Source organism: Myotis nattereri (genome assembly GCF_964212035.1).
Source record: "Myotis nattereri genome assembly, chromosome: 2".
NCBI lineage: Eukaryota > Metazoa > Chordata > Mammalia > Chiroptera > Vespertilionidae > Myotis > Myotis nattereri.
In genome coordinates this window covers 172709107-172722293 of record NC_138076.1, presented here as the reverse complement: position 1 = coordinate 172722293, position 13187 = coordinate 172709107, and the positions used below count along the sequence as shown (strand labels likewise).

At 35.8% G+C, this 13187-nt stretch overlaps 1 protein-coding gene across 1 annotated transcript in view; it reads right to left on the bottom strand.

Annotated features, from left to right (window-relative positions):
- GXYLT1 (glucoside xylosyltransferase 1) overlaps positions 1-13187 on the bottom strand; it is a gene marked incomplete at its 5' end in the record, with an annotated part of 38291 nt that overhangs the window by 3275 nt on the left and 21829 nt on the right. Inside the window, 4 exons of the mRNA XM_081083137.1 lie at positions 4102-4274; positions 4572-4695; positions 9772-10023; positions 11884-12009. Of these exons, the coding sequence (XP_080939263.1) occupies positions 4102-4274; positions 4572-4695; positions 9772-10023; positions 11884-12009 (675 nt within the window). The remainder of the gene's footprint in view (positions 1-4101; positions 4275-4571; positions 4696-9771; positions 10024-11883; positions 12010-13187) is intronic.

The following is a 13187-nucleotide window of genomic DNA, read 5'->3' as shown; positions in this document are numbered from 1 at the left end:
TTACACAAAAGGGGACTGTAAGAACAAGAAAAACAAGGGAGAAAAGATTATCTGGGGCAGGAATAGGAGAGGGGGAGTATAATTTCCACTCAAAACTCAATAAAAACAAATGCTTAAACAAGAAAACCCCATTTACAAAGTCAAGAAAGAAGATGAAATACTTAAGCATAAACTCAAGATATGTTTAAAATCTATATGCAGAAAACTACTAAAAAATCCTGAGACACAAATACAAAGACAGCCCTTGTTCTTAAGATGTCTCAACACCATCAAAATCTCAGTAGCCCCCAATATATGAAGCTGATACACTCCCAATAAAAATGACAAGATTTTTCTGTAGTTAAAAGTGTTGGTATTTGTGGGAAAACAAATATACAAGATCTAGGGACACACTGCGAAGGACAGGCTATGAAGAAGTGACCCGACCAGATAATAACACACAGCACAAAGTCTTTTAAGTAAAATAGTGTGGCACTGGTGCACAGATGAACAGATAAATGGAATAAAACAGAAATTAACATGCAACTTCAGTACATGATAAAATCAGTATCTCAAATCTTTGCAGTAAAGATAGACTTTTAGCCCTGGTCAGTGTGACTCAGTGGTTGGACCGTTGGCTCTCGCTGAAGGGTCTCTGGTTCAATTCCTGGGCAAGAGCATGTACCTGGGTGGCAGATTCCCCACCATGGTTGGGGCACAAGTGGGGGGCAACCAATTGATGTGGCTCTCTCACATTGATGTTTCTCTCTCTCCTCTCTCCCCCCTCCCCTCCTTCCACTCTCTTTAAAATCAATGGAAAAAAATATCCTTCAGTGAAGACTGAAACAAACAAACAAAAAAGATAGACTTTTATATAAATGGTGTTGGGACAACAAGACTGCCATTGGGAAAAAGATCAAACGTGATCCATTCCTCAACTAATACAAAAGACTAAATTCCAAACTAAGCAAAGAACTGAATTTAATAAATAAAAACAATACAAAGGTGAATATTTCTATAACCTAAGTGTAGTTAGGAAAAGGCTTTCTAATTATGACTTTTTAAAAAAAGGTTGATAAACAAAATTAAAAACAAACAGACTGAATAGCAAAAATTGCCATAAATGAAGTAAATGGGGAGAAAATATTTGTAACAGAAATCACAGATTAAGTACTAATATCCCTAATATACAAAGAACTTACGACTGTCAGGGAGATGGTAAATAAAGACTCTGCAAATATGCGAAAAATGATTGAATTAGTTATATACTTTAAATGGGTGAACTTTGTGGTATATAAAATGTGTATAAATAAAGTTACTTTAAAAACACTATAAATAGGTAAACTATCTGAAAGAAAATTCACCAAAAAAAGATAAAATGGCTCTTTTGTAAAAAGATGTTTACCTTACTCATGAGAGAAATATAAATTAAAACAAAACTAAGATTCCATTTCTCACTCACATGGAAGGCAAAATTTTATTTTAGTTTTTTAGTTAATTCTCACCTGAGGACATTTTCCCACTGATTTTATAGAGAGTGGAAGAGAGAGGGAAAGACAGAGAGAAACATCAATATGAGAGAAACACATCGATTGGTTGCCTCCTGCACGGGCTGGCGAAGAGCCTGCAACCAGGGTACGTGCTCTTGACTGGAATCAAACCCGGGACCCTTTGGTCCACAGGCCGACGTTCTGCACTGAGCCAAACTGGCTAGGGCTGAAAGGCAAAATTTTAAAAGCTTGATAACACACTCCATTGAGGAGGCTGTGGGGAACAGGCCTCCTATAAATTGTGGGCAGGAATGCAAACAATCCCCGTGCAGGGGAAATAGGCAGTATCTTCAATCCAATAATCCCACTTCCAGGAATATACCCTGAAGGTACATCCCCCGACAGCACAAACATACATATGGCACGGTTATGCATGGCTGCATTATTTATCATTCAAAATGTTGGAAAACAAAACATTCAAACACAAGAGGTGAGTTGAATAAACTCTGGTACATATACAAAATGGAATATTATACAGCTATAAAAAATGAGAAAGATATATATAAATGCATGTGTTTCCAGAATATTTTAATGAAAAAAGCAAAGAGCAAAAAAATATATAAACAAAAAAAGGTATGCTATCTTTTGTTTAGTAAAGGGAATTATAACACATACACACATCTGCTCATGTGTATAGGAAGGACAAACCAGGAGATAATGAAACTGGCAACTGACTGAGTGGGGGGAAAGAGATGGGGAATATACTTTTTGAAATATGTTAATATTCCACATATCGAATTAAAGTTAAATCAACAAGGATGAGGAGGAAAACTTAACACTAAAAGCATACTGAAACAATGAACTCAATTGTATTTGAAATGAATAAAATAAACTCACTTGAAAGAGAGGATAAAATAACTAATCGAAGTAACTTCTGAACACAGTAATTGAGCACACACCCTCGTCCGGGGGCGAGGGCAGGGGCAGGGAAGATAAAGGACTGGAAACAATCCTGAACAGGTTGTTTTTCTTGTGAAGAGGGAAGCAGAGACACAACATTCTTCAAATTATTTTACATGTATTGTAGGATTAAGTTAAATTAACAAATGTTTTATGTTAGGAGCCAGGATTGTAAATGTAGAAGAAGATAAAACACAGAAACATAGAGTACGAAAAAGCAAGGAGGGGGCTTGGGGGCTTGGGGGTATGGAACTGGAGGCATTGGTGTGGGCGTATGATCATAAGTGAGTATGTGTGGGTTTACACTTTCTAGCTCTGTTACTGAAAGGGCTAAGAAGACACCCTGGCAGCAATAAGGATACCTAGCACCCAGAGGTCACCAGAAGGAACCAGAGCTCCTTTGTCAGATAGTTAATTTCAGGGCTACAGTAGGGAAGGTATTATCAAGATGAGCCTGGAATAATTTGTTGGGACAAACAACAAGATACTAAAAATAATGATGGGAATATGTCAAAAGGGCACAAGAGGTAGCCAAAGGGACTCCCAAGAGTCAAATTTGGAACAACATAAATAAAAGGGAAAAACGCATTATAAATCATTGGGAAAAATACATACTAATTTCATACTAAGTGTGTGTAAAGATCAATAAACAGGCAAAAAGCTGTATGTAGAAGGAGTGCCAGAGTTGGGCAATGACCAATCTGTAGCTACCACAGTAAAGACTGATTGAGCAAGAACCAATAATGGCTACTAAATTTACTATGGACATTTTGATGAGCAGGATTTTAAAGAGTCTCCCCAAAAAATGCTTGCAAGAGGAAAAATAACTATACAGTGCATAAACTGAACAACATTTTGACTGAGTGGTTAAAATCAACGTCACCAATGAGAGGCAGGCAGACAAAGGGGACTGAATGTGACATCCTGAGAAGAACACAACTTCACTTATATAATATTCTGACCAGGAGGGCATACCCTGAACCTAATCATAAAGAAACATCAGGCAAGCCAATATGAAGAACATTCTAATAATACAAGGAATTAAGGGGCTCTATTCCTCCCAAAATGCCAATGCCATAATAGACAAAAAAAGATTGAGAACCTGTTCTAGATCAAAGAAGAGTAAAGCTCATGGATGGTAGATTAAAGTATTTTATCAATATTTTATTTCCTGAGTTTGACATCTGTCCTGTCAGTCAGTAATAAGAAAATATCCTTGTTCTAAGTCAGCGGTTCTCAACCTTGGCTGCACATTAGAATCACCTGGGAATCTTTTTGAAATCCTGATTTCTGGGCCTCATCCTCCGGAAATTCTGTTTCTTTGTTATGGGGTGAGGCCACAACATTAGTAACAAAGAAACAGAATTTCTGGAGAATGAGGCCCAGAAATCAGAATTTTAAAAAGATTCCCAGGTGATTCTAATGTGTAGTCAAGGTTGAGAACCACTGTTCTAAGTGAAAACACACGTAAGTTTTTAGGGACAAAAGCACATGATGTATTCAAATGATTCAGAAAACAAACAATGTATGTATAAAGAGAACCAATGATAAAGCAAATGGGGTAAAACATTAACAACCTATCCATATCCTTCAGTAAAGGGTATGGAAATTTTTGTACAGTTCTCCATAAGCTTGCAAGTATTTCCACATAAAATTTTTTTTAAATGCTTACATTTCTCAGTGCTTCATAAATAGCTCTAAATGCTGGCTGCTTATCATCATGGTAAACACCTCTGTTCCCATGAAGAATGAAGATTCCTTCTTCCTCTGCTTCTTGGCAATTGCTTCCATATATACAATGATCTGGCCGATAATTCCATTGACAGGGAAAAACAAAAAGGCTTTCTACATGCAGAAAGACAAAAACAATTAAGCAAATAATCCTAATCCCATAGAATTAACATTTTGCAAAAATTTTAGTTTAAAACTAGTCCTTACAGAATAAAATTTAAAATAGTAAAAAATGTTTGGCATTTGGATCTCCTCCTACTAAATCAATATTCAAGAAAAGCTTTACTCTGTCTTTAACATAAATAGTAACAATTATTAATATAAAGCCAAAACAAATAAATGCATTTCGACTAAATAATATTTGTAATTTTTTTTTACAAATGCAAAGGATTAAAGAAATTAAATGGTTACCTGGGTTATGAAAAAATATGATATTCAACAGATCTTGATCACCCCACGTGATATTCAGTTTGTATTTCTTGAGCAATGGCATAAGTATGTCTCCCCATCGCATCCGTACAGTTGTCATATCATTCTGTTGGTAAACACAGTAAAAAGGTCCTCAAGCTTCCAGGCTCAAAATGGTGACATGACAACAGTTCCCCATTCTTCCCTTAGCAATCATTACAGATCAGGAAGAAATATCAACTTCTTTTGTTACAAAACCCAGTGATGCCAATGTAAACCTTAATGTGAGTAAGGCTGCCCAGCTGGAGCAGGAACGATAACAAAAGAAGCTATCTGAAGCTGCATGTAGAATTGAGAATACTAATAAAGCTAGGAAGGAGATGGAAAGGGAAAGCAGGACATGGCTTAAGTCCTATGACTATAACCTCATCTTAAAATGCAGAGCACTTTAGTACCTATGCCATATGTCTAGACAAAGTAACTCTGTCTATGTCTATGTCATAGAGTTGTTGAGGATTAAACCTGTTACTATGTAATTTAAAAGTACCGGGAACAGTACCTGATACGTGGTACACATGCAGTTAGCTATTACTATTGTTGCCATGATCGCTATTATTCTTAGACTGATTGCTAATCTTTTGTAACTGGCACTTCAGAGAGATCATTCAAAATTGATATTATCAAAAATAGATACTGAACTTCATCAGTTGCCTTTCAGCCTCATAGCTCATTATTTTAAAACATAAATTCAAATATCTGAGGAAACAAGATAGAGGGCTCTGGACCATAGAATCTGGAATGCGAAAGGATGGAGTTGAATAGTAAGCTTCTTATACCTGCTAGTATATGACTCTCTTAAACCCTCCAGACTTAATCCAGTATTTCTCAAAGTGCCGTTTGCAGCATGCAATCAATGAATTTTTTATGACCTCTATAAGACTAAGTACAGATATTAAAAGTGAGGTTTAGAAACTTTTATAGAATTTAACAGAATTATATCTATTTAATTTATATTTTAGTAACTTATTTATATAATTTTTTTAAAAACATGTTTTTATTGATTTCAGAAAGAGGGAGAAGGAGATAGAAACATCAATGATGAGAATCATTGATCAGCTGCCTCCTGCATGCCCCCTACTGGGGATTGAGCCTGCAACATGTGCCTGATTGGGAATCCAACCATGACCTCCTGCTTCATGGGTCAACACTCAACCACTGAGCAACAGCAGACGGGCTTATTTACATCATTTTTAAAAAATATTGGCTCATGACAAATTGTAAGTTAAAAAAAATTTTTTTGTCCTTCTCCAAAGTTTGAAAAACATTGTAAGCTATTCTAGGATATATATAAACTTGGTGGAGGTATAAACAATCTATCCTTGAAAAAGAAAGAAAAGCTAGAATTCCTGGAAAAAAACACCAAAAAACATTTAAACTAAATATGATCTGCTCAAATTGTTTAACCTTTGTGTGAAGTTTGTCAGAATGCAGTAATCACAGTAATAAAAAAATCTAAAGTCCCTCCCAAAATAATTTGGAAAATGACCAAAACTAATTTTACTTAAGGAAATAAGAAAATATTTTATTGAAAAAAATTATTGTGAAATAAATCACTGAGCAGGTTAACAAAATAGTCTTAGGATCTGAAAAGGAAAATATAAACTGCACGAGGATAAAGACCAGCAAATCTTCAACAGGCAGGGACTGGTGGGCCCACTGTACCAGGCCATGTTCAACTCTACACTGGGTTCAATCTATTCAAATATAGACAGACAGACAGAGACAGACAGACAGATTTAAACACACACACACCTTTTCAAAGAAAAATCAATGGAAGACATACTACAAGGCCCAGTGTAGTCTTGGCAGGTGGGGGGGGGGGGGGGTGAAAATCATAGAGGGAAAAACCTTTATGACTTAAAAATCCCACTAGGAAAATACTTGACAAGAAACAACACTAATATAATTTGCTGATGGCATAACTAGAATATTCAAGACAACCAATTAAAAAACAATGAGAAATCAAGTCAACAGAATTAGAAAAATGGCCCAAGGATATGGACAGCCATTACAAAGGAGAAAAAAGAAATGACTAAAAATTATAATAAGATTTTATCCACACAAATTAAAATATATGAGATATTTTTCAGCCATATAATTTCAGGTTCAATAAAACCCTATCATTTATTCTCCACAATACCACACTCACATTAAAAATGTGACAGACTACATGTACTGAGAAAAAGCAATTAATCTATACTAAGCAAAAAAAGCAAAGTGAAGATATATAATAGGACCCTACATATAAGTGTTAATATACATGTATATCAGTTTCAAATTCCATTTTTTAAAAAGTCTGAAGAATATGGTACATTGCAAAGTTTGTCATTTTGGCAAAGAAATGAAACTGGGGAAAGCAGTGTGCAAAGGGGGAACTTGTTTTTTGACTCTACATACAATGAATTGTTTAAATTTTTATAAACATGATTTAGCCCAGCCGGCATGGCTCAGTGTTGAGCATCAACCCATGAACCAGGAGGTAACGGTTCAATTCCCAGGTCAGGGTGCATGCCTGGATTGCAGAAATGATCCCCAGTAGGGCATGTGCAGGAAGCAACCGACTGATCGCTCTCACTGATGTTTCTATCTCTTTAAAATCAATAAAAAGATATATATATATTTTTTAAAGATTTAGTTTTATAATTTAAAAAACACAGTGGTTGGCAAAAGTAGGTTTACAGTTATATGTAAAACAGTTTATTCTTGTATTATTTATCAATTATCGTATTATTTTCCATATGAACAACTATATACCTAGTTTTACCAACCTCATAGTTTTTACTAAATTTAGCAAAACTACTACCAAAATGCACATGTATTATATTAAGATCAATTACTTTCCCTTTTAGAATTATGTATGCTTTTGAAAATACATAGGCTCATTACCATTATCAGTCTACCTTATAATATAAAACTGACAGGTGGCTATTCATATTATATTCCAGCAATGCTAGAAAATGAAACTCATCAATTCCCCAAAATTAGTTACTCCACGAATCTCTGAAAAGTTCTATCCCTTTTGGTAAGATGTTCATTGATATTCTGTTCTCATAAGGGGTGTGTGTGTGTGGTGTGTGTGTGTGTGTGTGTGTGTGGTGTGTGTGTGTGTGTGTGGTGTGTGTGTGTGGTGTGTGTGTGTGTGTGTGTGTGTGTGTGTGTATTACAATAAAAATCCTCTTTATTGGTACAATGGGGTCCACCAGTCCCGGTCACACACATCTTTCAAATATGTAAAAACCGCCATCATGTCTACCTCATAGTAAGTGTTCTCTTTTCATGCGGGTAAGAACTATGGGATAGCATTCACAGATCTGTATCAAACAATTTGAAAAGTTATTACAAATAATTCAGAGCTCTTAAATTTAAGACCTGTGCCAGGAAAAATCAAAGTAAAGTTTGCTACAGATATAGCCTGAAAAGCAACCTGGAAAACAAAGAAAGATTATAAAAAAGGAATTAAAGATCAATAAATTTTGTAGAAGCATCCAGCAATCATAAATGTAATAATATTTGAAAACAAAGCAAATTTGTATTGTCCTCTCTGAGCAAGAGTAGGGTTGTTTAGAACATAGAGACAGAAGGTATGAAGCAAACTGTACCTACTTAATTAATGTACAATGCCTCTCATATTTTTCTTCATTAAATAATCATTAATACACAAAAGAAAGCTAAAGTTTGAAAGTTTAGAAATTACTTCAACTTCCATATCTACATCTCCAGCTGGTTTAGAACATGCCACAGACAAAAATAAAAGAAGAATGGGAGAAACTGTTAAAGTATTTAAGAATGACACTTAAATAAGTAAAAAATAATCATATTTGAACTATATAGCTATATTTTGAAAATTTTAAAAAATTGAATAATGGTGTTACACTAAATTATCTCTAAGGTTCTTTGCAACACTAACTTTCTCATAATTCTGTGAATTTCAAGTGAAGGGTTACTGAGAAGTCACATTATTCCTTAGCAGATAATCTTACAGCACCATCTTCTGGTATAATATTACCATGCATAGAAAAGGAAGAAAGCTCATAGTTTGACATCCTATTTAGAAAAATTTATGGTATGTGAAATTTTAAAACTCAAGATATATTAACAAATTGGGTAACTAAAGAAAGACGTTCACTTTTAAGCAAGAACACAGGTCACACCAGCCTCATTCGTTCATTCAATTGTGAGAGACAAAGGTAAAATGAAATCAAGATTTCAGAAAGGTTCAGAAAATGGAAAAGCTCTATTTAAAAAAAACACAAACACCTAGATTTACCAGATCTACAGAATGATGGGTATGAACTGTGTGTCCTAAGACTGAAATGTCAGGATGTGGGGGAGGGTGGCTACAAGCATCACTGCTGCCTGTACCCAAAGTAAGAGGGAGGTTTAAATCAGACACAATGAAAGGAGTATTAAATAATGATGTAAATTCTGTTCCACCAGAAGCCATAAGAAAAAGATCTGACAAATATATGTATAAAACATACATATATACTCATATCAGATATGACTTAATATCCCTTAATGCTTATTTCTGTCCTAACTAGATGTAAAGGGATGAACAGTAAGTCTATATGGGTATTACAGAGGTCATTGTTTTTAGCTGACATTTAAGTGCTTACTTGGTGGCATACTCTGTACACTCACCATGTGTTAGCCACTGTTCTAATTTCATCCTCACAAAAGCCTATGACATAGGTACTGTGTGACCTTGCCATCCTCATTTCACAGATGAAGAAACTAAACCCCATAGATGTTCAAAACTTACCCAAGGTTCTAGTGTTTGAACCAAGCCAGCAGGCACCAGAGTCTTAAGCTCTTAACTGCAACTCTGTGTCCCCCCAAGACGGCTCACACTTTAAATTCAAGTATTCTACGGCTACATAACTACAAAATGACTGCTGCTGCCTGGAGTAACAACCTAAGAACGTGATGTTTGCTACAGTGCATTAGTTCACGTCATTGTAATGCCATCTCGTTTGAGCAATGCTCTAATAAACAGAATACTAAGAACACGCCTTTCTTCAAATATTTTAGACAAATGAAAATATTCTGAATAGTTCAATCTAGTTTTTAACAAAGCAAAATTAAATCAGAAACCAAACACTTCAGAGGGAAAATAACCAACTACCTATTATCAGGGACTTACCTTGAAATACTTCCCTCTTATTCTAGTCATGTTCATCAACATAACTCCAGAGTTTATTCCAGTTTTTCCATAGTATGGATGTCTGGCAAAGCGATTATACCATCCTATTCGAGGCTCTTCATGTTCTGGTGCCATTGCAGCAATTTGTGTGGAATTAAATTTCTTGAGTAAAGACCAAATGTCATCAACAGGCCGTAAAAAAAGGATATCAGTGTCGACATACAATAGTGAGTCAACTTCTTTAAGGATTAACTATAAGGAGAGAGATTTGAATCATTAACTATAATTCTATTTATTTAGTGTAAAACAAAAAAGAAGTACTTAAGAGATATGCTAATTTACATGAACTTTTAGAGCAATTTTTCCTCAATCAGTCATTTTTTGCAAGAGCATGTTAAAGATACTATGCTAATCTTTATATTAACTTTTAGAGAAGAAAGAGTATAAAAATGAATCAGAACAAACACTCTAACAATAAGAATAAAATAAAAGCATATGCTTAGAGATTAGGGAGAAATCTTAATTAAAGAACATTAATTTAGGTGAATTTCTATTTCAAATCTTAATTTCTTGAGATAAATATAGAAATAAACCAATATAGATAAAGATATGAATTTGTTCCCTTGGCCTATAACACTAATGGCTGGCACGTTTACATCATTTTGGTCTCAACTAGGAAACTGTAGAGCCAAAATTGAAACCCAGACCACTTAGCTTAAGTTCATGCTCTTATTTCTGTGCTTACTATCCCCCAACAAACCAAAGAAAATGTGCACTCACTGAGTAAGAGTAAAGACACGACTTGTCTTGCAAGACAGATCGGCTATGCTGCTACTTTCTGAGAGATGTTAAATCTCCAATGTATCTTCTATAGGGAGTTCCAAAGGCAATTTTTGTTTTTTTATTTCTGCCTTACCCATGAACTTTAGAATCTGACTCCTGCAAATTTAAATTTATTGCCTATCCAGTGTATCAGTAAAACTCGATAATCAGGTTAAGCTAAACATTTTTAGATAAGAAGATAATGAAAATAAGAGCTTGATCTTCATTCTGCTCCTTTTCAAAGATGCTACCTCCTCCTAAAGCTAAGGTTAAGCAATTACCTTAATGAGCAGCTAGAAGGCTAAAAACACCGAATTCCCCCCACCAGCTGGTTTAATATCAGGTTGAAAAAAATATGATGGTAGACTGGAGTGCCTGAATAAAGCCCCCAATTAGAAGAATATGTGTACATGTGTCTGTAGGTCTGTCTGTCTCTCTGTTGTGGGGACAAAAATGAGGACAACTGGTTTTATATCAACATTCTGCTTCTGTATCACGATACAATGTGCATCTACAGATTACTGGATTTTTGCAGACTAGGAAGACTGCATAAAACTCCAAGTTCACTGCCAACTGGAAATCAGACATAAGGTTAAATAATAACCACATCAGTATTTTTGGTGGAAGAAGTCGGCAGAGCTTACATTAGTTCTTTTCATCCATTTCAAAGGAAGAGAAACTCAGTAAAAATAAAGTTTATCACTTAGAAAAATAAAGCATCAATCTTTTAAAATCTGAATATTTTAGATTAAAAAAACTATAATCAAGGTTTATCACCAGACAATATTACCAAAAAACAGCCCCACTGAATAAATGGTTCCCATCTCCCTTTGAGTTCACATGCCTTAACTTGTCTTTGTGTTAAAATATTAGTTAGAAAAGGTAAATTGACTTGGTATAAGACAAAAACGGTTACTTAATGATGCAATCTACTTCTTTTCCCAAATGATAATGAAGTCTGCACCTTGAAGGTGATACTACCACTGCATTTCTGCTGGCAACAGATGACCTTGATTTCTTCTTAGAGATATAAGTTTATGGCACTGAATAAATTAAAATGCAAGAAATAGTGTTTCAATATAAATTATTTGCAGTTTTCATTTTAACAGAGGTTTTTATTGTAGCTCTTTTTCTATGGAAATGTTTTCTATTCCTTGTTTTTGTTCAAAGGAAAAGTCATACTGTGTTTGTGTGTGTGTGTTTAATGATTTAAATGCAACTCTTCAGTAACTCGTGTGTAAAAGCAAGAGTCAAAAAACAAACAAACAAAACACTGGGGAGAAAACTTACTGGCAAGAACAATCTCTGGGAAGCACATGGTTTAAAGAGCTTTTTCCACTCCACTGCATTCTCACTTGGAAAACTTATTGGGTATAATGAATAATTAAATGTTTGTAAAAATGACCAGCTGTCAAGCTGAAAAATATAAAAAAAAGAACTGTTTAATTTTGTTTCACTTTCAATTTTCTCTGTAAGAGCATATAACAGGTTATTTTTTTAAAAACTAAAAATTAAGATATTACACATTTTATGCTGGACACAGTTAAGACAAAGTCAGAGTCTTCTTTCTCACCATTTTTTTTTCATTCAGAATTTTAAAGTCATAATAATATGCTAGAGAGACTCCACCACAAAGATCTGAGGCACAAAAGTTATAAGGAAATCAATCACAAAACCAGAAAGTTAAAAGAGCCTTGTAATTGTTGATCTCCTTCAACTTTACCTGATATATAAATCTTCTCAATCCCTAAACAAATTAAACTGAGAAAAATGAAGCACTAATTTTATTGCATCATTTCCTATTATATCATACTAGTGGCCCAGTGCACAAAATTCATGCACATTAAAAGGGAATTAATTAGAGGAAATATTGTAATATTGTTATTTGCCCGTTCTCTATAATAGAAGTGTCAGAGATGAAAGAAAATTAGTAAAATGTATATGAAAATCTTCCTCCTGTCAGAATCTGGGGCACACCAGGGGACCCAGAGTCAAATCCCCACCCACCCACAGAGGGGGTGTGGCCTGAGGTCCCCCTTCAAGCCCCATCGGTTGGGGGGCATGGCCTCAGGTCCCCCATCAAGCCCCTCTGGGCTGGGGACACGGCCTCAGGTCCAAGTCAAGCCCCGCCGGGCAGGGGGCGCAGCCTCAGGTCCCCCTTCAAGCCCCGCACGGCAGGGGCGTGGCCTGAGGTCCCCCAGCAAGCCCCGCTGGGCCAGGGGCACAGCCTCAGGTCCCCCGCCCCGGTGCCACGCAGGCTCAGATCCCTGCTGATCGCTCATTACGGGAACCCTGCCTCCACTGTGGGCGCAGCCATCTTGTGTTACGGGAATTCCCGCCTCCACTGTGGGCACAGCCATCTTGTGATGATGTGACAGAGGGTCAATTTGCATATTACCTCTTTGTTATCCTATCTAATAAAAGAGAAAGATGGTAATTGGCATACGACCGCTACCCTTCCCATTGGCTAATCAGGGAGATATGCAAATTAACTGCCAGCTAAGATGGCAGCTGGCAGCCAGGCAGCTGATGCAAACAGGGAGGCTTGCTTGCTTCAGTGACGGAGGACTCCAACGTTCCCCGCCTGACTTGTC